The 21,947-nt window shown below is 46.8% G+C and overlaps 2 protein-coding genes across 8 annotated transcripts in view; one reads left to right on the forward strand and one right to left on the reverse strand.

Annotated features, from left to right (window-relative positions):
- Positions 1–21,947, forward strand: part of ST7L (suppression of tumorigenicity 7 like) — a 141,262-nt gene that overhangs the window by 91,128 nt on the left and 28,187 nt on the right. For 3 of the 7 annotated variants that reach the window (XM_017524309.2, XM_017524311.2, XM_017524310.2), the window contains one exon: positions 3,687–4,878. The exons of 2 other annotated variants lie outside the window; for them this stretch is intronic. In XM_017524309.2, the coding sequence (XP_017379798.1) occupies positions 3,687–3,785 (99 nt within the window). In that variant the 3' untranslated portion in view covers positions 3,786–4,878. Of the gene's footprint in view, positions 1–1,650; positions 4,879–21,947 lie in introns of those variants that run through there. 2 more of the 7 variants (XR_001823773.2, XM_017524292.2) reach the window with 1 other exon arrangement.
- Positions 7,765–21,579, reverse strand: WNT2B (Wnt family member 2B). The gene is made up of 5 exons (XM_017524313.2): positions 20,876–21,579; positions 14,962–15,182; positions 13,635–13,912; positions 12,693–12,957; positions 7,765–9,491 (listed from the first exon to the last, which is right to left on the reverse strand). The coding sequence occupies exons 1-5, from the start codon at positions 21,061–21,063 to the stop codon at positions 9,262–9,264; spliced, it is 1,182 nt and encodes a 393-aa protein (XP_017379802.1). The 5' UTR covers positions 21,064–21,579; the 3' UTR covers positions 7,765–9,261.

The following is a 21,947-nucleotide window of genomic DNA, read 5'->3' on the forward strand; positions in this document are numbered from 1 at the left end:
ACACCTACTGGAATAAACAGAAATTATTATTGTTTGCTTAGGTTAACAAAATATACATCTCCAGATAGTAAGTTAGTTGCATGATGGCATCTTCTAATTCAGCAGTCTAATTTGTAGCATACTGGTAAGGAGGTGTGCTTTTTTTGCATATTTCTGAGTGGTAGGGAGCCCACTTTCATCCATTCACCTGCGATCCTATTCAGACTAGCAACTATGTCTGCTAACATTAGGTTCCCAGAAAAAAAGATGTAAGTAAATGCCAGTGCCATTGAGCTCCTGTGAAGGTACCAGCTACTACCATAGGACTTGGCTGAAGATAATGAGCATAGTTACCTTTTTTTTTTTTTTTTTTTTTTTTTTTTTTTTTTTTTTTTTTTTTTTTTTGAGCTTTTATTTTTTGGATGGCATTGAGAGTAACCATCTCTTTTTTTGGCCTCAAGTTCCATATTGAATTTTTTAAAATTGCATTTTGAGCAATAACATTTCCCTGGTTGCTTGACCAGTTATACAAGTTGAGACTTCTGTCTCTATGCCTATTTTATAATAGCTTCTCTGGGAGAACAGATGAAAAATAAGCCAGTAAGATATTTTATGAGTATTGAAATCCTTTCCATTCAGAAATGTAAATAAATAACCAGCATGAGCAATCAGCTTATGTCAGATTCCATGGGTTTATGTTACATAGGGAAATTATAGTGCAACCTGAAACATGCTTCTTAATGAATTCATAGTGCTGTCACAGTTGAATGTAAACCTTTGAGCTTTTCTTTCTGAAGGGTTTCAGAAATCACCCTTTATAAACTACCTAGGGGAGGGAAGAGAACTAAGATGATACTAACAAATGCTGTCACTGTTCTGTGGCTGCCTCCCTTCCACCATCAAATTTTGCCAGTTAAGTAAAGCATAAACCTAGAATATGGCATACCTTTTGGCTTATTCAGTGTACACACACACACACACACACACACACACACAGAGTCAGTGCTACACTGGGTGAGACCCACAGTTCAATACTCTGCTTCTGAAAGTGGCACCAGGGAACTGCTTTGGAAGATAAAAACTGCTTTGTTTTTATCCTAAGAAGTTAGAGAAGTTTGGTTAAGAAGTATGACAAAAGCCCCAAAAGTAGCCATTTTTACTGTCAGCAAATGCAGGAAGCTAGACACCTAACTAGAGATCACGAAGTCACAATTTGTCTCCTTCTTTGGCTGCTACGCCAGCACACAGTAGTAAACTAGAATAAAGCTCCTCATTTATTAGTGAGCTATTTTGCAGTCTCTAAAGCTCTTTTGCAGCTCTCCTATGCACTATGGCCTCAGATACGATAAATCTGCTAGCTGCAAAAATCCAATATACCAAGTAGGATATATGGGACCAATCAAGTTTTAAATTTGGGAGTGAGGAAAAGAAGCATGTATTTCACATTCTAATTTCTTAAGGGTTTGGCTTGATTTATGCCAGGTTCTGGGCCTATAAGTCTACATTAATGTATCACAGTATTGGATAGGATATTTGATATCTCGTAGCCCAGAATCTCAAATTATAAGGAGCTGTAGTTAATGATAGGTGGCACTTTGTTGAACTTTCAGGGTAGATCTTTTTAGTCCCTGTGTCTGTAACAAATGGACTCATCCTTGTGCTTTTCCATAGGTGCCCTGATGTTTACTGACATAAATCAAGATACTGTGTGCCTCTATAGGGGATGCTGAACCATTTGACAGTCGAGATGCACACAGTCACCTCATATTATTTAAGCCCTGATCTCAGCATTCTAATTTCTCTGTATTCCCCAGTGTATATAATGTGTACTTGCTTGAAATTCCTTATATATTGCTTGTACATTCCTGCTTCTAGGTTTCAGCACATACCAGTTCCTTCTATTTAGAATGCTTTGTTCCTACTGCCCTCAATCAGTTCATAAAACAGATAAAGCTGTCTTTTAAAAATCCAACTCAAAAGTCACCTCCCATGGAATGCCATCTCTGATTAATCTCATTAACCTAATGCCTTTATTCTCAGGCTTCTGTTTCCTAGTCCATTAAACTGTTTCATTTCATTGTAATTGTTGCTTCTGTATATTGTCACTCAATAATTATTCTAGGAATGATCATCTTCCTCCATCCTCTTTTGTCTACTTATTACACACAAATATTTTGAAGGCCTATCGTGACCTTTTCAGTTTCCCCAGAGTTCCAGTTCACCTTCCTTACTGTTTCCTTTTACTTCATAGTTAAATTCCTAGAGAAGCAGGGCATGTATTCAGGGGTTGGCCTCCACCTCAGCATGTGTGTGGCAGCCTGCTGAATAGATCCCTACAATTGGGAAGGAGTTAACCCTCTAGACAGTCTCTGCATTCTACTTAGACACCTTCAAGAAGTAGATGTGAGACCAGGAAGAGAACTAGAGATGGGAGTAGGTAAATTTCCACTGAAAGCCAGGTTAGCTTTTTCCTTCCTTTATACACAAGACCTATAAAGCTGCTGTCATCAGCAGCTCACTCAACACTCTCTTGCTCTGCCTCTTTTCCAGGAGTCAGGGTTAGTTTAAGAAAAAGCCTCTTGCTAGAAGCCATGACCTTGTACTTTTATCCCCTCCATCTGGTGTGTGGCCTCATGGGGCTGTGCTGCTATGCAGGAGGTGAGCAATGGAATTCTTTAGATGATGACTTCTGAGCCCACATGCAGAGGCAGTTGGGGGTGGGAAGCAGGGAAACAGTGAGAGCCAAGATCGATGGACCAAAAAGTAAAGTCTGCTTTGGGGAAGTCCTGACTCTAGGTAGACTGTTTTCATGAGGTGTTCTTCCCCTCGCTCAAGCAGGGACCCAGGTCAGGGAGCTGTAGCATCCCAGGTCTATGATTGATGAACATTGTGCAATTTTCTCTTCTGCTTTAACAGTTGGGGTGCAGGAGTGAGATAGGTAGCCTGTGCTGTCTCTAACAGAAAACATTCCAGGATTGAACAGAAAAGAGTTCCCCTTGCACACATCATCTTTTTGGAGCTGCTTTCACTCACTGTCTTGCATCTAAACAGAGGTCCAAGTTTTGAATGGGAGAACAAAGAGGGGTTGAGAGCAGCAAGTGTTTGATCAAGTGAAAAATCTGCTATCTGCCTCATCTCACAGGGGTTTTTCTGGAGGGTTGAGACCCCTTGCCTTGGTGTACACAAATTGCTTGCATCAGCTAGAGTTCCCAGTACCTTTACCAGGCCACAGGTAGGCATCTATCTGGCTTGGGATGGGAGTTTCTTAGGACACTTATTCCCTGATCTTGCTTTCCTAACCCAGGAGTTGACAGCATTTTTAGAAGGAGTGAAATCTCAAAGGAAATTCTAATACATTCTTTAAAAGCCCAAAGCTTTAATAATTTTCTGTCATTACTGCTTCTACTGTGTCTATACATTTAGCATAATTTCAAAAGGACTAGATAAAACAAAATTTTTAATGTTAATCTGAAGGGGGAAGAAAAGGGATAGAATTAGGAGCCAGAGTTGTTTAAATGTGGAATACTTTGTATAGTGGTCACATGGTACTGGTGGTAATAGTGGCAGAAATGGCAAAAGGGCCATCATTTGATGAGGTTCAGGAGGGCCTAGGCTGTTCCTTTGTAAACTGTGCTCAGATATACTCTCCTGGCAGTCCTGGGACTCCTATAGGGCTTGAACATTTTATATCAATTTCCGTTTTGAAGGTGTTGGGACTCTGGCGCCCCCAACCCTGGGCATCCTCAGGCTTTCAGGAGAATACACAAGATTTGAAGTCAGAAGACCTAGGTTTGAGCTCTGACTGAGCCAGGCACAGTTCATGTGACCTTGGACAATCACCAAACATTTCTGAACAGCATCTGTAAAATGACAGTAACCCCTACCTCACAGGGTTGTTGTGAGGATTACATATATGCTAAAGCATTTTGTGTATGAAAAAGCTTCTTACAAATATTACTGTTACTCCTTGGAAGCTGTCAAAAAAGACAACTTTAGATGGAATTGTCTTCCTTTTTTCTTTATTCAGCTTAGCCTTTCTGTTTGGCCAGGGCTGCTTACAGGGGCTGGTGGGGTTGAAATAAAGTCACCACATTTTGGTTCCTTTGGTCAAAGAGAAAGAACTCCAATGTCTAGCTGCTCCATCCGTAGACTCATAGAATGGAAGTGAGCAAAGGAAAATTTTAAGCCAGGATAGTTAAGGAGCCAATGAAAGAAGGCTTGCCTTGCATTCGCAAATCCAGAGTGACTAAAACATCTTAAGTAAATAAGGAATAGCCACAAAGATGCTCAGAGATAATTTAAGCCATTAATTGGATGTGGGAAAATGAGTTTATAAACTCTCTTTTCTATCCCTTTACCTTTGAGGTCAGGGACAGGCATATTACTGACACCCCATTGGCCATTGCCCTATACCTGCCAATCACCCAAAGAAAATAATAGCTTCTGAGAAAGCTCAATTCAGTGTAGCAACTGTGATATATTTACTCTAATAAAGTCACCACTTGGTCTTTTCCAGTGCCTCTCTCTTATGGAGATCATCCCTGGAATCCAAAACTATCCTGTTTTCTAACCCAGTTAAGAGTTAAAAACAACCACAGGTCATGAGCAGTAGACTTGGCAATTACACCTCGTGCAGTCATAGGAGACTGCCCCATCATTCTCAGCATGTAGGGTGTACCTCTCACTATCTCTGGCATGAACCAGCCTTGCAAAATTGTACAGTCTCAGCCACTCTGCTTTGGTGGTAATTCTTCACTGATCTGTCCTCTCCATGTCCTTTCTGCATCCTTCCCCCGACCACCCACCAAAGGGGTTCTGGTCCCCACATCAAACAGTTGCCTGCAGGTTGGTAATGTAACTTTGTAGATATTCCTTGGTTACAGCTAGACCCTATTGGTATGCTTTTTGAAATAATGGATCAAATTCTAATTGCTTTTTTTAAATTTGTTAGGGAGAGGAGGATGAGCAGAACTCCTAAGCAGCCTGAGAGTTCTGTATGTGTCCATATATGTATACCTTTGTGTGTGTGTGTGTGTGTGTGTGTGTGTGTGTGTGTGTGTCTGTGTCTGTGTGTAACCTTATGGTTGTGCTCAGGCTGACAGGGAGGGCAAAAAGTGAAAAGGAAGCATGTCTTTCGTGTTTTCCAACATTGCTTCAAAGATGCCCAACCCCCGTAGTAGCAAGCAGTTCCCAAGTGGAGGGTCAGGGCAGAGGCCTCCACCAAGGCCATCAATAACCAGGTATGAGCTACAGGTCTCTGTGTAATGTGAAGCTCTCCCGTATTTCATTTCTGCACCCAGGGGGCGGCTCTGCAGGATTGCTTATGGAGAGCTCTGTGTCTGGCACCTCTCTCCACAAGGCCCAGGCGCCCAGGGTCCCACCGACCTGCCCAGAAATGCATCACATTGTTCTCTGGTGCTGTAATTTGGCTGCAGGAGCTAGGCTGAATGCCTCCCAGGGACGAGAAACGTACTTTCCCATACTCTCCCTGGCATCCTCCCTTCATCCCAGCTAGCTTGAGCTTCTGCCCTATGACCACTGAGAGCATTTAAATAAAACCCTCAGACTGAAGAAAAAACATCCTACTTATCTCTATTCTATTAAGCCATATAGAGAGACTAGTGTCCTGAGTGGGTCTCAGAATTTGGCCAAGACTTAGTGGTTGGTGTTCTTGATAAGGGCAGTGAGAAAAAGGAGAAGAATTACCCCCCGCAACAGGGAGGAATAGAAATGAAGCAGTGAGTGTTCAGAAGTTAGATCTACAAGAAGTTTTGCAAACAGACCCTCAGGAACAGACTATGTTTGGTTTTGTTTTTAATCTGAAGCCCATGATTTTATTTTTCCAGCATCACTCTAAGGAAGAGTGTGGATTAGTGCCATTATTCAGGGCTGGTAATAATAAAAGTTAGCTTTTATCTCCAGGTCTAGGTTATGGATGGCATTTTTCTTTTACCCAAGAACAACTGTCTACAGGCTGTGCAGCTGAGGTACTTCAGTCATGTGCCTTCTCTAAGGGATTCTCAGATGCTTAAAATAGATAGTATCTTTTAAGTTTGTATCTAAGTAGCACTTACTGTAATGCGTTATACCTAAACATTTATTAAAAGTTAGAAGAAATGAGTACCAACAGAAGGAATGGAAGAGAGGAGAGGGGCTAAGATATTGCTGATCTGACGGACAGACCTCTATCCAATAGAGGTGGGCTGGGAGAAGGAGTTATTAGAAGCAGAGTGAGGAAACTAAATGGAGCCCTGAATGCACTAAATAAAGTTCTCATTTTGCTGCTTGTTCCAAATAAATTAGTGTCTGTGAAGCGCAGAATATATGCCAGTTGAATAAAGCCAATCTGAATGCAGAGGTAAGCTAAGAACTATGAGGAAAAATTAATTGCTTGGCCATCATTCCTTCTCAGGGCCACATAACCTCTGTAGTGGGGTTCAGATGGACATAATTTCTCTTGCATATTCACCTTGCTTTTCAAACTTCTGACTCTCTGGACAGCTTGCTCTTTTCTTAACCATTTATAGGAAATTGCAAAACTTGCATCTTTATGAGCTAGAATGTGGAGCCCAGGGAAAAGCACAGAGTAGCATGAGATGCCAGAAGAGGCCCATTTCTTTCCATAGGATGAGAACCAAAAACCAAATAGATAATAGGGTGCAGGTAGATTTAAGTCAGGTTGACTTCCCGTGGAAGTCCTGTGCCATTATTTACATGGTAACCTGCATGTTCTTGTGAGAACAGGGGCTGGCTAGAACCTGAGCCTTTCCCCAGCAGCCTGGCATATAATATAAGGCAGCCTCCTTTGGTAAGTTCATTCAGCCCTACTGTTACATTCAGACTGACCATGATCCCCTTACCGCTCCACTACCCCAGAGCTTTCCTCAAGATGTTAGCTCTTCTCTTCCCCTCCCATTTCCCCCTCCTTAATCCCACGATTGGCTCATCAGTTATCCAGTTAACTCCACTCTGAAGGAAGACATTCTCTCAGCCTGACTCACTCAGGCCCATTTCTCCACAGCCATCCCCTCTCCGCAGACCACAAGGGCCCTGACTAGCTCATGTTTTGAGTTAATGGATGTGAAACCAGAGCAAATCCCCTCACCAAAAGAAAATCCACCCTAAACTCTCCCACACAGGTCTCAGCAGGTTACACAAATATTAGTCCTATCATCCAAATAAATCTGCCCCCGTAGCCCAGAGCTATGGCTCCCCCAGCCTCCTGCTGCCTGTGCAGAGTGAAGCTGCTTCAAAAACATATGAGGACCCCAAGGAATGTTGGAGAGGAACTTGGGAAAGAAAGGGGCCTATAGCCAGAATTTTATGCAGGCCCCTTAATCTACAGACTTTTGTCAATACTTTATAGTCCTAATGAAGGACTGTTCCTAGAGAAGTCATGATGGGCTAGAGCAGCCAGGGGCTTTGGTGAAGAGTATCTGTGGGCTGGAGTTTGGGGCATAAGTAAGGCTTAGTATCTGACAGCTGGGCACAGTAGCTTATGCTTGTACGCCCAGCACTTTGGAAGGCTGCAGTGGGAGGATTGCTTGAAACCAGGAATTCAAGACCAGCCTAGGCAACACAGCGAGCTCCATCTCTGAAAACTTAGTTTAAATTAGCCAGGTATGGGGGCATGTCCCTGTAGTCCCAGCTAGTGGGGAGGCTGAAGTGGAAGGATTGCTTGAGCCTGGGAATTTGAGGCTGCAGTGAGCCATGTTTGTGCCAGTGCACTCCAGCCTGGGCAACAGAGTGAGACCCTATCTCTAAAAAAAAAGAAATGAAAAAAAGAACAGCTATGTATCCTCCTTTTGCAGATGAGAAAATGGAAGCTCAGAAAATTTAGCTACCTTGCTCAAAATATCAAAAGCAAGTGGCACAGCTGTGATGTTTAACCCAGAAATGTCATAACTGCAAATTTCTATACTACTCCACTACTTTAAAATATCAACAGGCAAAAGATAACCACTGTCCAAGTCACATAAAGATAGGACATCAAGGTTTGGGGGACTTCGTGTCCTACCCTCCAGCTTACTGAGCCTGCTATCTCTGGAGATCCCACTACTGCAAACCTAGCTAGGCAACGGCTAATAGCGTAGAAGAAACCCTCCTCTATTTAAGCCAAATGTGGAGTTAATAATAATCACCAGGACTTGGAGAGTCACTAAATAAAGATTTGTTGAGTAAATGGAGGAAGGCTGCCTTCTAAGCTGTGTATCACTTTGGCCTCAAGCCCCAGCACTCCTTCCCACTATAGCCACTAATTCCTGCTCCCAGCTTCAAAGGCTAGGATCCTCTCATGAAGAATTACCAAAGCCAGAGATCCCTACCTGCCTAGTATTCACTGATGCCTTATGTGGGCCCTTGAGATCAGACCTGCTTGCCCCCTCTCCCACCGTCCATGAGTTGCCTATATTTTATTCCGTATTTCCCCAAACCTGGCTAACCTCCAGAATAATGCATGGAAAGAAAAAAACAAAAACCCAAGGCCTGGCCAGACTTAACTTTCTCTATCCTAGGAGTATTCTAGGGTATTCTAATGATCTGTTAGGCATGGGAACCACTGCATTCCACCTCAGTTTGAACGGGCAGCAAATGAGCAAAAGAGGCAGTGCTGTCCAATACAGGTTGAGAATGGTAGAGAAAAAAAGAGAAAAAAGAGAGAGTGAATGTGTGTTTGTATAGTTATGATTTTTTTTCTTCTACAAAACTCAGCAGTTTATAAACATATGAGCATGTGAACAGAACCTTGTATACTATGGCTAACATCTCAGGCTCTCAATAATAGAATGTGGTAGCCTAAGATTTTCTTGTGGGGTACCAGGTAGTCTGCTCAAACTGACTTCAAGAAGCGACATGCTGTTTCATCTTTGTCCTATCTAACTTTGGCCAGGTAGAAACAAAAAGAAGCTCTCTATAGGTACCCTTCCTCTTGCACACCAAGGGAGTATCAGGAAGCTGGTACAAAGAAAAGAAAAAAGGAGCCTCAACTATGTACTTCAGTGCAACTCATTTCACTCTAAAGACCCCCTATCTTTTCTACCCTCCCTTCACATCTCCAGAGGGGGAAATCAGGGAGCTTGATCAGTTTCTTGTATCCCCTGTCAACTCCTTCCCAGGGCTGAGGAACCAGCCAGGACACCATGGTCCCTATGGATTACTCTCTATGTCCTTAAATAGAAGCTGCAGCAGCCCAGGGTGGAGGATGGAGGAAGGCGTGCATGCAAGGATCTTGTGCTTTTGAGTTGAGAGGCTCGAATTGGAGGGATGAGTGAGGTATCAGTGTGTTCAGGTCTGGTCCAGCCACTCTGCCTTCTTGGGGGCCTTGCAAGTATGGACGTCCACAATGTCTCTGCATTCCTTGCACCGCACAGCACAGCACCAGTGGAATTTGCACTCACACTGGGTAACACGGGTGACTCGAGTTGTGTCGTACCCTCGGCCACAGCACATGATTTCACAACCATCTGTTCCTTTTGATGTCTTGCTGCAGACACGGCCTGCAGTGCCTAGGGAACCTGGGTTGGGGGAGAGAAGGAGTGAGAACCAAGTTATCTCTTCAGCTGCCCCAGATACCCTTACCCACATTCTCAGAAGGAAGACATAAAGAATCCCTTTTTTTGGCTGGGCACAGTGGCTCAGTATCTCACTCACGCCTGTAATCCCAGCACTTCAGGAGGCCAAGGCAGGATTGCTTGAGTCCAAGAGTTCAAGACCAGCCTGGGAAACATAGCAAGCCCTGTCTCTACAAAAACTTAAAAAATTAGCCAGGTGCCATGGGCATGAGCCTGTAGTCCCAGCTACTCAGGAGGCTTAGGCGAGAGGATCACTTGAGGCTGGGAGGTCGAGGCTGCAGTGAACCAAGATTGCACCACTGCACTCTAGGCTGGGTGAAGGTGAAACTCTGTCTCAAAAAAAAAGAAGCATCGGCTCTGACATCAGATTATCTGGATTCAAATTCCAGTTCTACCACTCTTAGCTGTGTGATTTAGTCAAAATGAAACATTAACTTAGTGTCTCATGTGAAAATGAACACACTAATAAATAGATCATTAGATATAATCTCTGTTCATCTGAAGAGATGAACTCATTAGCATGACTGGCTGGAGGCATATTCCTAAGGAATTCCTAAGTAATATCCCTTGCATTGTTATTATCCCTAAGCATTATCCCTTCCCCTTATAGTGGAAACTCTTGAAATACAGGGATCATGTTTTTCCCCCATGCATAGGGAATGCTTAGAATCTCATTCTGACTGACCCTGCCAACAGATCATATAATCTATAGACTTTTGGATGGGTTGGGCCCATGAGAGTATCTACTTCAACCTTTTCCATGGTTAATAAGGATCCAGAGATGGGGAAATAACTAGCCTAGGTTCAAAAAGGAAAATAAATAAACTGATTTCTACAGCATTAGTCTCCACATACCACTGGGATAGGGAAGGAAAATACTAGAGCTTATATGTTTTTGTATCTCATCAATTTAAAATATCTATTTTGTATGTACGTTTTATAATTACACATCCATGTAGTGGGACACAGATATAACTTATAAATAAATATACATGTAATGGAGATATATGCTCAAATTGTTTTACTGATAGGAGTAAAGGATCCAGAATGTTAAGAGACCACTGCTCTGGAATGTGCATTGACTAGGTCTACTGAATATGTTAGTCTCCCAACTCCAAGGGCTGGCTCTTAAGTCCTCTTGGGCACCAAAAACCCCTTCTACATTCTGGAGCTGTGCTGTCCAGGGTCACTAGTCACATAGGGTCTTTTACATCTAAATTAATGAAAAGTAAACAAAAAAATTTAGCTCCTCAGTCACACTAGCTATATTCCAAGTACTCAGTAATCACATGTGGCTAGTTGCTACTGTATTGGAGAGCACAGATATGAAAACATTTCTATCATCACAGAGTTCAGTTGGACTCTACTACTTTGGAGGGATTTCCTGGCTCCATATTCTTTCTGGGATGACTTATATTCTTTGAATTCCAGGCCCCACTTTGGGTTTTAGGATACCTAATCTTATGCCTGTGAGAAAAACCAACATACATTTGACATATCCTCTCTTCTAACTCCAAAGTTCTTCCCCTAAAGGTGCATTTTCAGTATGGTAGTGTAGGCTTACATCTTGGATATTATGAAATTATTTCTAGGTATCCAGAGAGCGACCCTCTGAATTAGATCACGTGGGAAGAAAGCCTACTTAGTGGCAGGAAATCACTAGGAGAATCAGAAGGGCCCCAACTGTTTTTCTTCTAACACCCTACAAAGTATACAGACTACCTCCTTTGTTACTTGGGTAGAGCCCCACCCTGTTTCTGTGCCCAGTTTTACTCCAAGCCACTTGACTCTTCCAGGAATGACAGTGATGGGTGAAAACAAACAGTACCAAAGATAGCTGAGGCTTTTTGGCTCCGCTTCACCCAGGTCCTTACTGTTGAGCCTGTAGAAAAGAGCCCGGAGCCCCATGACAACAGCCAGAGGAGAAGAATTCTGCTGCATTGCATGTTCCTCGTCTAAACTATCTGAACCAGAAACATGAGCCAGGATGGTAACTTTCCTTCTCCTGGAGAAAAACTGTATTGTCTTCCAGCACCTCCAAGAATCCCACCACAAATACCTCAAACAGACTGAAAAACGACCATTTGCTGCTTTACTTGCCTTTGGTAGGGATCTCTTTCATTTCTTTCTCAGCTCTGTTTCAGAATCTTCAATGGCAGCACACTGGATAAAGCCTTTGAAGGACATCTTTCTAGCTTTTATCTCCCTTACGGGGAACCTTTACCCAGCAGATTGCTCTCTTCTCTGTCCCTGGAACAGGTCACGTGGTTTCCCACCTACTACTCTCAGATAAGAAACTGCCCACTCTTCTCTCAAGCTATCCAGATACTCCCCACACTTCAAGGAGCAGCTTAAATTCTACATTTTCTTTCTTCTTCTTCTTCTTTTTTTTTTTTGAGACAGAGTCTCTCTCTGACTTCAGGCTGGAGTGCAGTGGTGCAATCTCGGCTCACTGCAACCTCTGACTCTCTGGTTCAAGGGATTCTCCTGCCTCAGCCTCCTGAGTAGCTGGAACTACAGGTGCACATCACCATGCCTAGCTAATTTTTGTATTTTTAGTAGAGACGGAGTTCCACCAAGTTAGCCAGGATGGTCTCGATCTCCTGACCTCGTGATCCACCTGCCTCGGCCTCCCAAAGTGCTGGGATTACAGGCATGAGCCACTGCGCCTGGCCAAATTCTATATTTTCAAATAAACTTTATTGACTTCTCCAATCATCTCTCTTTGCATTTGTGTACCCATTATATCTCATTTCTTTAAGTAGATTGCAAAGAGCCAAAGGCTTAGGGCTGCATCTTATGTTTCTGTGTAGCCCACACATTGCTTAAAACTGAAAACAGATAGCTAAATTAAACATTCCCTGGATGATGCCTACTGTATCCGTGATGCTGGAGATACAAAGGAGCGATGCATGACCTCAGGCCTCAAGGAGCTGAGTGACTTCCTCTCTACTTGGCAGAACTGGGCCTGGTGGACTGAGGCATAAGTCAACAACGTCATGACCAGGTGTTCATGTGGGAGGAAACTGCCTCCTCCCACAGAACCTCCTTCCCTAGCTCCTGAGACTGAACAGACCTTGATTAACCAGGGGTGCCTGCACTAAGAACTGGGACTCCATGTCCCCACCTGCCTTCCTTACTCACCTGCAGCCTTGTCCAAGACACAGTAATCTGGGGAGTTGTCAAAGTAGACAAGATCAGTCCGAGTGGCACGGCGATAGCCTTGGCGGGCTGCAGTGAAGTTGGCACCGTCCTGGGTGGCCATCACCTGCACAGCCCCATCATAGCGCCGCCGCAGGTAATCACCTGTGCGGCGGAAATCTGAGAGTGCACGCCAGCAGGTACGCAGAGTACAGGAACCACTCACGCCATGGCACTTACACTCCAGCTTCAGAAATCGCCGCACAGCCTGGGGGAGGGGGAAGGCAGGTAAGGGCGAGGTAGCTAGTCAGGGCACATTTTAGTCATCCCTAGGGCCAAAAGGATGAGTGCTCTGAGTTAGGCAGACCTGGCCCTGGCTGGCTGATTGAGCTCTTGGTTGTTCTCTCCCACATCAGATCCCACCCATTCTTCCGGAGCAAGCTCAAGAAACTCTTCTTCCAGGAAATCTTCCTGGACCAACAGTGCTTTCCTTTTCATAACAGCCCACAGGACTTTAGAGCCACGGGATTCTGTTCATGATTACAATGTGCTTGCACCTCCTCTAGTTTTCACGTTTTAGAGTGCCAGGTACCATGCCTTCTACTTTAGTAGTGCTCCATTTTCCCGCATAGAATGTGTTCAAATACCAGGGAACTGACTAGAACAACCTCTTATCCTCTCAGTCTTTATGAAAGCAGTTCTTTTCCTTCTTAAAATGTTACTTCTTTTCTCCATTTTTTCCTACTGACCTCCTTTATGAAGACTCTTCACGCACCTGGTTAAACCTAGGCATTCCCAAGCTCCCTTGCATTTAGGATGATGGGGCTTTTGGAAGTGATCCAGAAGCCTTCAGCTCTTCCACCTTCACATTTATTTAATCCATGGTCACACATACTGGTCACCCCCAGCAAATATGAGTGTACATACACAGACATGAGTACTGACCGTGCGACCACAGCGGTTATTATGTAAGTTCATGAGGGCCCGGGCATCCTTAAGCCTCTTCTCCTTGGCATCTACGAAGGCCTTCGCAAAACGGACACCATAGTGGATGTTGTCACTGCAGCCACCCCAGTCAAAGTCCCCACGCTGGTCATGGTGTCGGCCACGGGTGTAGGGGTCACAGCTGCACACACTTAATTCACCCTGGCTACAGGCACGAGTAATAGCGTGGACTACTCCTGCTGATGAGATGGCGTATACAAAAGCTGCCTCTCGGCTACCTAGAGAGAGAATTGTAGAAGTGTGTTTGTTTCAGGAAGGAGGCCCATGTCTCTCCCCTTCTTCAGCCCATACAACCTCTGACTCTGAAACCTCTTCCCTCCTTTTCTTTTCTAGAGTCACCCCTACACCCGCTTTATTCAAGGTGCCTTTCATTTCCAAGAGCATTCCCCAGAGTATCTGACCTCTTCCCCTCAGCCCTCACTACTCTCTATCCGCTTCTTTATATATCTGACCTTTTGAGCTGACCTATACTCTTGTTTCCTGCCAAATTCCCTGTGTCCATCTATTGAAAAGTCTCCTGGTGAATCATCCCCTCCCACTGAGCACCAGCACTGGCTCAGCTAAGCCTGCCTTAGTCCACATTCCAGGCCTTTTCAGGCCCACTCTGCTGGACAGTTCCCCCACAATGGAGACCCCAGCCCAGGGGTCAGCCGTTTAGAGATCCATGCTACCTTCCCTTGCCTGCTTCCTCTCCCTCCCTGTTCTTAGAGACTGATGAATTCTTGCCTCTGTGTGCCTGACACCTTCAGATTCTCATCTTATTCCCTTTCTCCTAGTTTACGGTCTAGCTCTCTTTAGCTTTTTTGCTGAGCTGAAGCCAAGCCACTGACTCTCCAAATATTTACATATCACCTTTCTGTTTATCTCTTGTTCCCATTACTGTAGTGTTGGGAGTATTGGGTGACGGTAGTGATGGTGGTGTTAAGAGCAGTGGGCCTATCGTAGACCTCAGCCTTCCTTACAGTACATGGTAGCCTCCCAAGCTGGGAATTGGGGAGGACAAGGAAAATGAGCGAGAAAGATGGAAGTTCTAGGGAATCCTTTACCTTGGTCTTGTCCCAGAGCACCAGGATTTAGAGGAGCCCCTGTCTACAAATCTAAGGTGCTAAGAGTCATTCCCAACTATATCCTGGGCTCTGCCCACAATTCCTCCTCTGATTATGCAACAGTGTATGGGAGAGGAGAGGGAGGATCCTGCCTATACTTCCCATTCACCACCCCAGCACAGAAAGGGAAGTAGCTGTCACAGGATGGAAGAGGCCCCTACTTCTGAGCATGACACGGCCAAAGACGGTGTGGTCCCGGTCCACAGTGGTACAGTTCCAGCGGTGGTGGCGGAATTGGTGCTGACACTCTCGGATCCATTCTCGGGCACCCTCGCCCACTGAACGCATGATGTCTGGGTAGCGCTGGCACAGCTGCCGCTGCCGGCTCACCAAACCAGGGATATTGTCACAGATCACTCGGGCCCCCAGTGCCCCAATGTACCTGCAAGGTGGAGATGGCCCTGTCAGAACATCCCAGCCTTTTTTCTGCATTGGGAAGGAATAAGGAGGGGGCATATTTAGCATCCAGACCTTGAAGAGATTCTGTCCCCTCTCCCTAACCCACATTCCATAAAGCTGATGAGTAGAAAACCATTTCCCACAGTTCTGAAGAAGTATGAATAGTTATACAGTTGCAAAGAGAGTAATTGAGTGGCCTCCCACCATCACCAATTCCCCAGCCAAAGGCCAAAGTGACACACACTCCCAGAACACAAACTAGGCATGTGTCACATACACAGAAGCTGTGGGTATGTCACACAGACTCACTGTTTATTTAACAAACATTAAGAGCTTCATGGAAAAATAAACTAACAAAATAAGGGTCTGAGACAACATTCTTTTTTTTTTTTTTTTGAGATGGAGTCTCGCTCTGTCACCAGGCTGGAGTGCAGTAGTGCAATCTCAGCTCACCACAACCTCTGCCTCCTGGGTTCAAGTGATTATCCTGCCTCAGCCTCCCAAGTAGCTGGGACTACAGGCGTACCCCACCACACCCAGCTAATTTTTGTATTTTTAGTAGAAACAGGGTTTCACCATGTTGATTAGGATGGTCTTGATCTCTTGCCCTTGTTATCCGCCCACCTTGGCCTCCCAAAATGCTGGGATTACAGGCATTAGCCACCACACCCCCCTGAGAGACAACGCTCTTACGCTCCCATTAAGATGGATGATGACCTGCGTGGTTGGTCCATGAAGATATGGTTTGACAGCAGGGGAATGGTGACAGAAAGGAGCTAATGGGAAGAGATATAGTGAGCAATTCAAGTAATGTTTATAGCTCTAGTCAGACCCGTGTAACTAAAAAAATCCTCATTCCCAATCGAGAAGTCTGGGGAGGAAGATCCCACCCTCCACTCTCCTCCTCAAACCCTTTATTTCCAGGCCCTAGGGACTTTCTTAACGAATGAACCTTTTAAAATCATCTTCCCCAACCTGGAGAGACATGCATAGGCTGTCTGCAGTGGGAAGCCAAAGGCCAAGATAAGTAAGAGGGTGACTCTCCCCAAACTCTAGTCCCCAGGCTGCCCAATATGAACAATTAAAAGAAGGTCAATTGAGATGGGATACTAAAGAATAGGTGGGTTGCCAGAGTCATTACTGTTTCTCAAGGCAATATTTTCTCTTAAACAGTTTTAACCCTGGATCCCACCACAAGCCTCAGGAAGAATATTTCAGAGAGAAAACAGGAGTATATCACCCTTTTCTCCCAAGAGGCCACCAAACGAGATCTGACCCATTCACCCACTTCCTCCAGCTCAACAGCCAGCTCTGTTTCTCATTCCCTTCCTCTCTCTCCAAACCTATAGCACCTTTCTTGATTTGCTGGGAACTTTCTATTCTCCTGTCCAGAGCACATCAAAGGGCTGCCCTCCCTCCCCTTTTCTGAACAGGTGGGGGTCATGGAGAGCAACTGCTACTGCAGACAGAAAAGATTTGGTTTGAGCTGTGAATGAGCCTGTGGTTTGGGAACGGCCCCAAAATGGGCCTAGAAGTGGGTGAGGAGAAGGGAGGGCTGCTGGTAGGGGGAGGGGAGAAGCCAGACTGCCCTGGGCTCTGTGTCCCCCCCTGCCACCCCTCCGCATTCCCACAGCCGGCCCTCACCCACAGACTGGATCACCACTGGTGACACCAACTCAAACAAACACAAGGAGGGCTGATGCTTGCCTCTTCGGGAACTCAGCAGGGCTGATGGGGCCCATCTGTCCCGGGGAAGGGGTGAGAGGGTTGGCCCTCCCCTAACAAATCCCATGGAATCAGCGTCCCCAGCACTGTCCATCAGGGCAACAGCTTCCAGGAACAAACAAAATAAACACCCCAGACAGGGCCAGGCCGGAAAGGGCTGCCTGACGCACAGCCCAGAGTTACACCCACTGCTGTGGTGCTTTGTTTGGAGAATCAAGACGGTTGGAGTTGGAGCTTGTCCCTGTCTCACCACCATTCGGCTTCCCTAGTTCAGCCCAAGTACTGCTCTAGGCAATGGGTGTTTTTTTTTTTTTTTTTACTGGGGCTTGGGTGAGGAAGACTGGATGGGAATGAGAGACCAATAACCCAGCCCTCATGAGACAGCCTGGAGTGGGGCAGGCCAAACTCGGGCAAAAAGTCCTTCTTGTGGTCTGACTTAAATCCATTCTGCTGCAGCCCACGTAGGTCCTTTTTATTACATCCTCACTGAGTGTGGGAACATCTGTTCAGTATCTAAGATGGGAAGATAATTAAATGTCTCTATTACCACCCTTACCCCTCTAAGTTACAAGTTCAAGACTCCACAGAATGGTGCTGGCTTACTCTTCAGTATCAGCCCCTTGTAGTTAGTGTAGGAGGTCCCCAATAAAACTGAGCCTAACCCCATCTTCCTATCAGTTCAACACATGCCTGCAAAATGCCTACCATGTGCCAAGCACTGAGCTTAGATGTTAAGGACACAAAGATATGGAAGGCATCTCCCACCTCATGCTCTGTTAGGGTGTTAGATGCCCTGACTCTCTAGCTTTGTTTTTTCTTCTGGAAGTTCTTCACCTCCTTCCCAGCTTCCTGCCCCACAATGCTGCTCTTAACCTACTTTTGGCCAGTTCACATCCCTTCATTTGACAGAGTGAAGTATACACTACTCTAGCCCCTTGTTACTCAAAGTGTGGTCCCCAGAACAGCAGTATCTGTATCATCTGGGGATTCATTAGAAATGCAGACAGTCAGGCCCCACCCAAGGCCTAACGCCTCAGAATCTACATTTCACCAAGATCCCCCACATGGTTTGGATGCAGTGCTCCACGAAAGCAGGGATTTTTGTTGGTTTCATTCACTTCAATATCCCCAGTACTAAGAACAGTGCCTAGCACATAGTAGGTATGCAGTCACTATTTGTTGAATAAACACCTAACTGTTCTGATTTATCCCCAACTCCCTTCTCCCCCTAGCCAGCCATAAACTTCATTTCCAATCTGCAGATGTTTTATGTTTGTATATTAAAGATACAAACAGGCCAGGGATCTGCTTTTTTTCTTTCCTTCTTTCATGTACATCCCCTAGTGTACATGGTTCAGCCCAGCACATACAGGACTTTGAATATGGATAAAACTATTAGTCTCCATGAATCTGCTCTTAATGCCACGGCATCCCTCATTTTCATTTGCAAAATAAGGATGATAATAATAGAACCTACCTCACTGGATTATTTTAGATTGACCAAGATGATGCTCATAAGGTGTTTGGCCAACATGCCTGAAGCTTAGTAAGGGCTCATTAAAAACAACTACTGTTGGTAACAGTAATGCTAACAATATGATACCACTTTGTGCTTCTCTCCCTTGGTGAGCCTGTGAACACAGTCCTGCTCTTGTGATTCCCTACATCCAACCCCTATAGAATGCAAAATGGAACAGGAAAGCACATGCCAGAAGCCCCTTATTTCTTGGTCTGTTTAGGATAGATGGAGGGCAGTGGTTAGAGAGTAAGGGGAAGAATCTCAAGCTATAAGAAAAATCCAACTATTAACTGGTGAAAATGATGGCCTTCTGCTCCAGTGTGGAACACAGATGCACCAGAGTAACAGGCATTTCTCTTCCACGGGTTCTACAGAACGTCAATCTTGCTGGTTTTTTCCTAAGAGAAAGGCTTGGGGGCTTAGCCTGCCTTTAGAAGGTAGCTTTTCACCTTATACCACAAGTGGCGATCACTGAGACGGGCATTTGGGCCTGTAGCTATGACAAGTGTGAGGCAAGGAGGCTGAAACACACTTCCCAGCCTGGCCCTGTGGTAGCCTTCCTCCTTTTCACGGGGGCTGCTAAGTCACTCTGTGTGTCACCTACCTCCCTCCCTAGCTCTTTCGCCCAGGAATTTTTCCAAATCTTTAATATGAACCACATCAGGGGAGGGTAGTAGAGGGAGAAAGGAAAAGGGAGAAGGAGTAGTCAAGGGTACAAAATGGGGTATAGGAAGACCCCCACTTGAGTCTTTAGTAACCACTGCGAGGATGCTGAAATTACCAGAGTGACACTCTCACCCAAACACCAATTTGTCCCCGAGACTACATCCCAAGCTGGTAGCAATCAGGAGTCCCAAAAAGCAAACTGCCATCTGGGTCAGATGAAGATGGACAGTGGTCACTTCATGCTGTCTCAACAGAGACCCTGAAGATGCCAAGTCCCCAGCTAAACCAAGCTCATGAAGACAAAAGGTGGCTTTGATCTCACATAGAACTTTGAAAAGTTTTTCTCCTTATTCTCCTTCTTCCCTCTCCCTTTCTAAAAGAATATTTCAAGCCAGATGTAAGATACAGGCCTCTCTATTCCCCCATCCAGAACCCCCCTCCTCACCTTCCCTAACACTGCAGAGATTTAAAAAAAAAAAAAAGAAAGAAAAAAAGATCCAAAAGAGATTTTTCTGAAACAGGAAAACGGGGTGGGGGCTGGGATGAGAAGAGACGCATCTTGAAATGATAGGAATCTGCAGCCCAAGCTGGTGGGCCCCTCGGCCAGCTACCCCTCACCCTTCAGCCAAGATTCCAAGTCAAGAGGAGAAAAGCCACAGGGTGCAAGGGGAGAAGAGACGACACTTGGGGGCGGGGGGCTTGCACGGGAAGAAGAACCGAGTAAGGAAAGAAAGGGGGGCACTGCATGGTGGAGAGGGGCAATAGCCTAGTCCAAGAGGCCAGTTTGATTTCAGGGTGAAAAGGAAAGAATGAGTCTTTTCTAGGTTCAACTCTTCCTGCGTTGCCCTCTCCCCGGGGTGGGGAAGAAGGAAAAGCAGCTCCTTCTCCTACTGAAAGGTGATGAGTACCATCCAAGGAGTCGGGGGCAGGGAGGATTCTAAAAAGAACAGACAGCAGACATCCAGTGGATCTGTAATGCCTTTTTGCCTCGTCTGCCCTCTTGTGAAGTGTCTGGAGCCTAGGGCCTGCAAGAAATCTGGGGAAGGGGTCTCGTAGTACCTCGGGACTCCGGAGCCCTCTGGCTCTCGAAGGTGAGAAACGGGAGATGGGAAAGAATAGGAAGAAGGGAAGGAGACATAAAGTATCCAAGTGACATCCTCAAAACGGTGGCTGAAGAGGAACGCCTAGATAATGCAAACCCATGTGTTTTGTTTAATTGTGGGAGTTAATGGGGTAAATTTTGCCCCGATTCCATTTCTAAGCCTCCTCGGCTGGGTGCTGCTGCTTCACCAAAGCTTTCCTGTGGTACGGGTGGACTAGAGTAGCAAGATGCTCAGCTGACCTCGCCAGCTGCCCCTTTCTCCACCTCTCAGAGGGAGACCTTAGGCGATTGGGGCCCTGGCGAAGCTATTGCGGGCCCCGGAAGGTTATTTGTTCCTTGAACTCACCCTGAGGGAAACTCGGAAGGTAGCTTCTGCCATAAGGAGCCTTAGCTGAAATAGAGGGGGTACAGCACATGGAGGCCTGGGGAGCCGCGATCACCGGGCATCCTATCTCCGAATGCGCCTTTCTCACCAGGCGTGTAAGATGTGGAGCCTCACACTCCCGCCACCCCACAACTTTAGACTTCAGTGACAGTCGGCCCGAATAGTTTCCAGCTCCGTCGTCGAAGCAACAGCTTGGTCCCCGGAGCAGCCCGTCCCTCCAGGCGCCTCCGGCCTCTCCTACCAAGCGCCTCACCCGCCCAGCCTGAGAGCCACACTTACCACCAGGACGTGTCTACGCGGGCCGGCAGCGTCAGCAGCAGCAGGAGCAGAAAGCAGGCAAGACCTAAGCGGGCTGATGCCCGGGAGCCGTCGGGGGCCGCGGGTCTGGGCGAGGGCACCGGGACCAGGGCGCGGGCGCGCCGAATGGGGAGCTGCGCAGCTTCCTCCGCACCACCCGGTCTCAGCATAGCTCCCCGAAGACTCCCGCCCCGCAGCCCGGAGGGGCGTGGACGGGGCACCTTCTGAGGTTACTCAGGCCGCTCCTACCTCACGCCCCCGGGGGCCCATGGGGTTCACCGGCGGCTGGGGACCTAGGGTCACCTGGGGTCCAAAGCCTGGGAGCAAGGTCCCGGAGAGAGGCGCAAGTTGCGGTGTCCGGAAGCCGACGACTGCGCTCCGAACCCGGGGTAAAGGGGCGCGCTGCCCGAGCACGCAGTGCGGTGTCAGGGGGTCTGCAGCGCGGAAGGGAGCTGCGGGCCCAGTGTGCGGACAGCCCCTTCGGCCGCGAGCTCTCATTGGACGGGGCGGGGCGGGGCCGAGGCCGGGGACACGCGCTGCCCTTAAGGCGGCTCCGCCCGCGCCAAGCCCGGGGCGCTCCTCCGAGCCCTAGGTGTAGCGGCCGCCTCCTCCCCTGGGCGCTCCCGCGCGCCAACGCGCAGCTCCCCCACCTGCTCCCGCGCGCCGCGACGGGGCGCCGCGGCTCCCTCCAGCGCCCCGAGCGCCCAGTCCTTGCCGACACCGCGCCACCGGGTCCTAGCGCCCTTCACTCGGCAGCCCCAACTTCGGTAGGGGACCTACCGGCGGGCGGAGCGGGAAGGGGCTGCAGACACTTCCCTCCTGTCCCCAGCCTACAATGACACTAGCGCTGAGCACGGAGGATGAACTCATTTCCTCCATCCTTGCGCATCTGTGAAATGGGTAGAATCCCTGCCTCAGGGAGTCGGGGGAGTCCTATCTTTTCAACACTGTCTACAGGGGCGCCGTGGGCAGTCGGCTTCGGTCAGGGAATGCTTTCACCTAGGGCTCATCGCCCCTGCTTCTTCAGACCCACTGCACCCCCGACCCCAAAGCA

This window comes from Cebus imitator, unplaced genomic scaffold, assembly GCF_001604975.1.
Source record: "Cebus imitator isolate Cc_AM_T3 unplaced genomic scaffold, Cebus_imitator-1.0 Scaffold32, whole genome shotgun sequence".
NCBI classification, from domain to species: Eukaryota; Metazoa; Chordata; class Mammalia; order Primates; family Cebidae; genus Cebus; species Cebus imitator.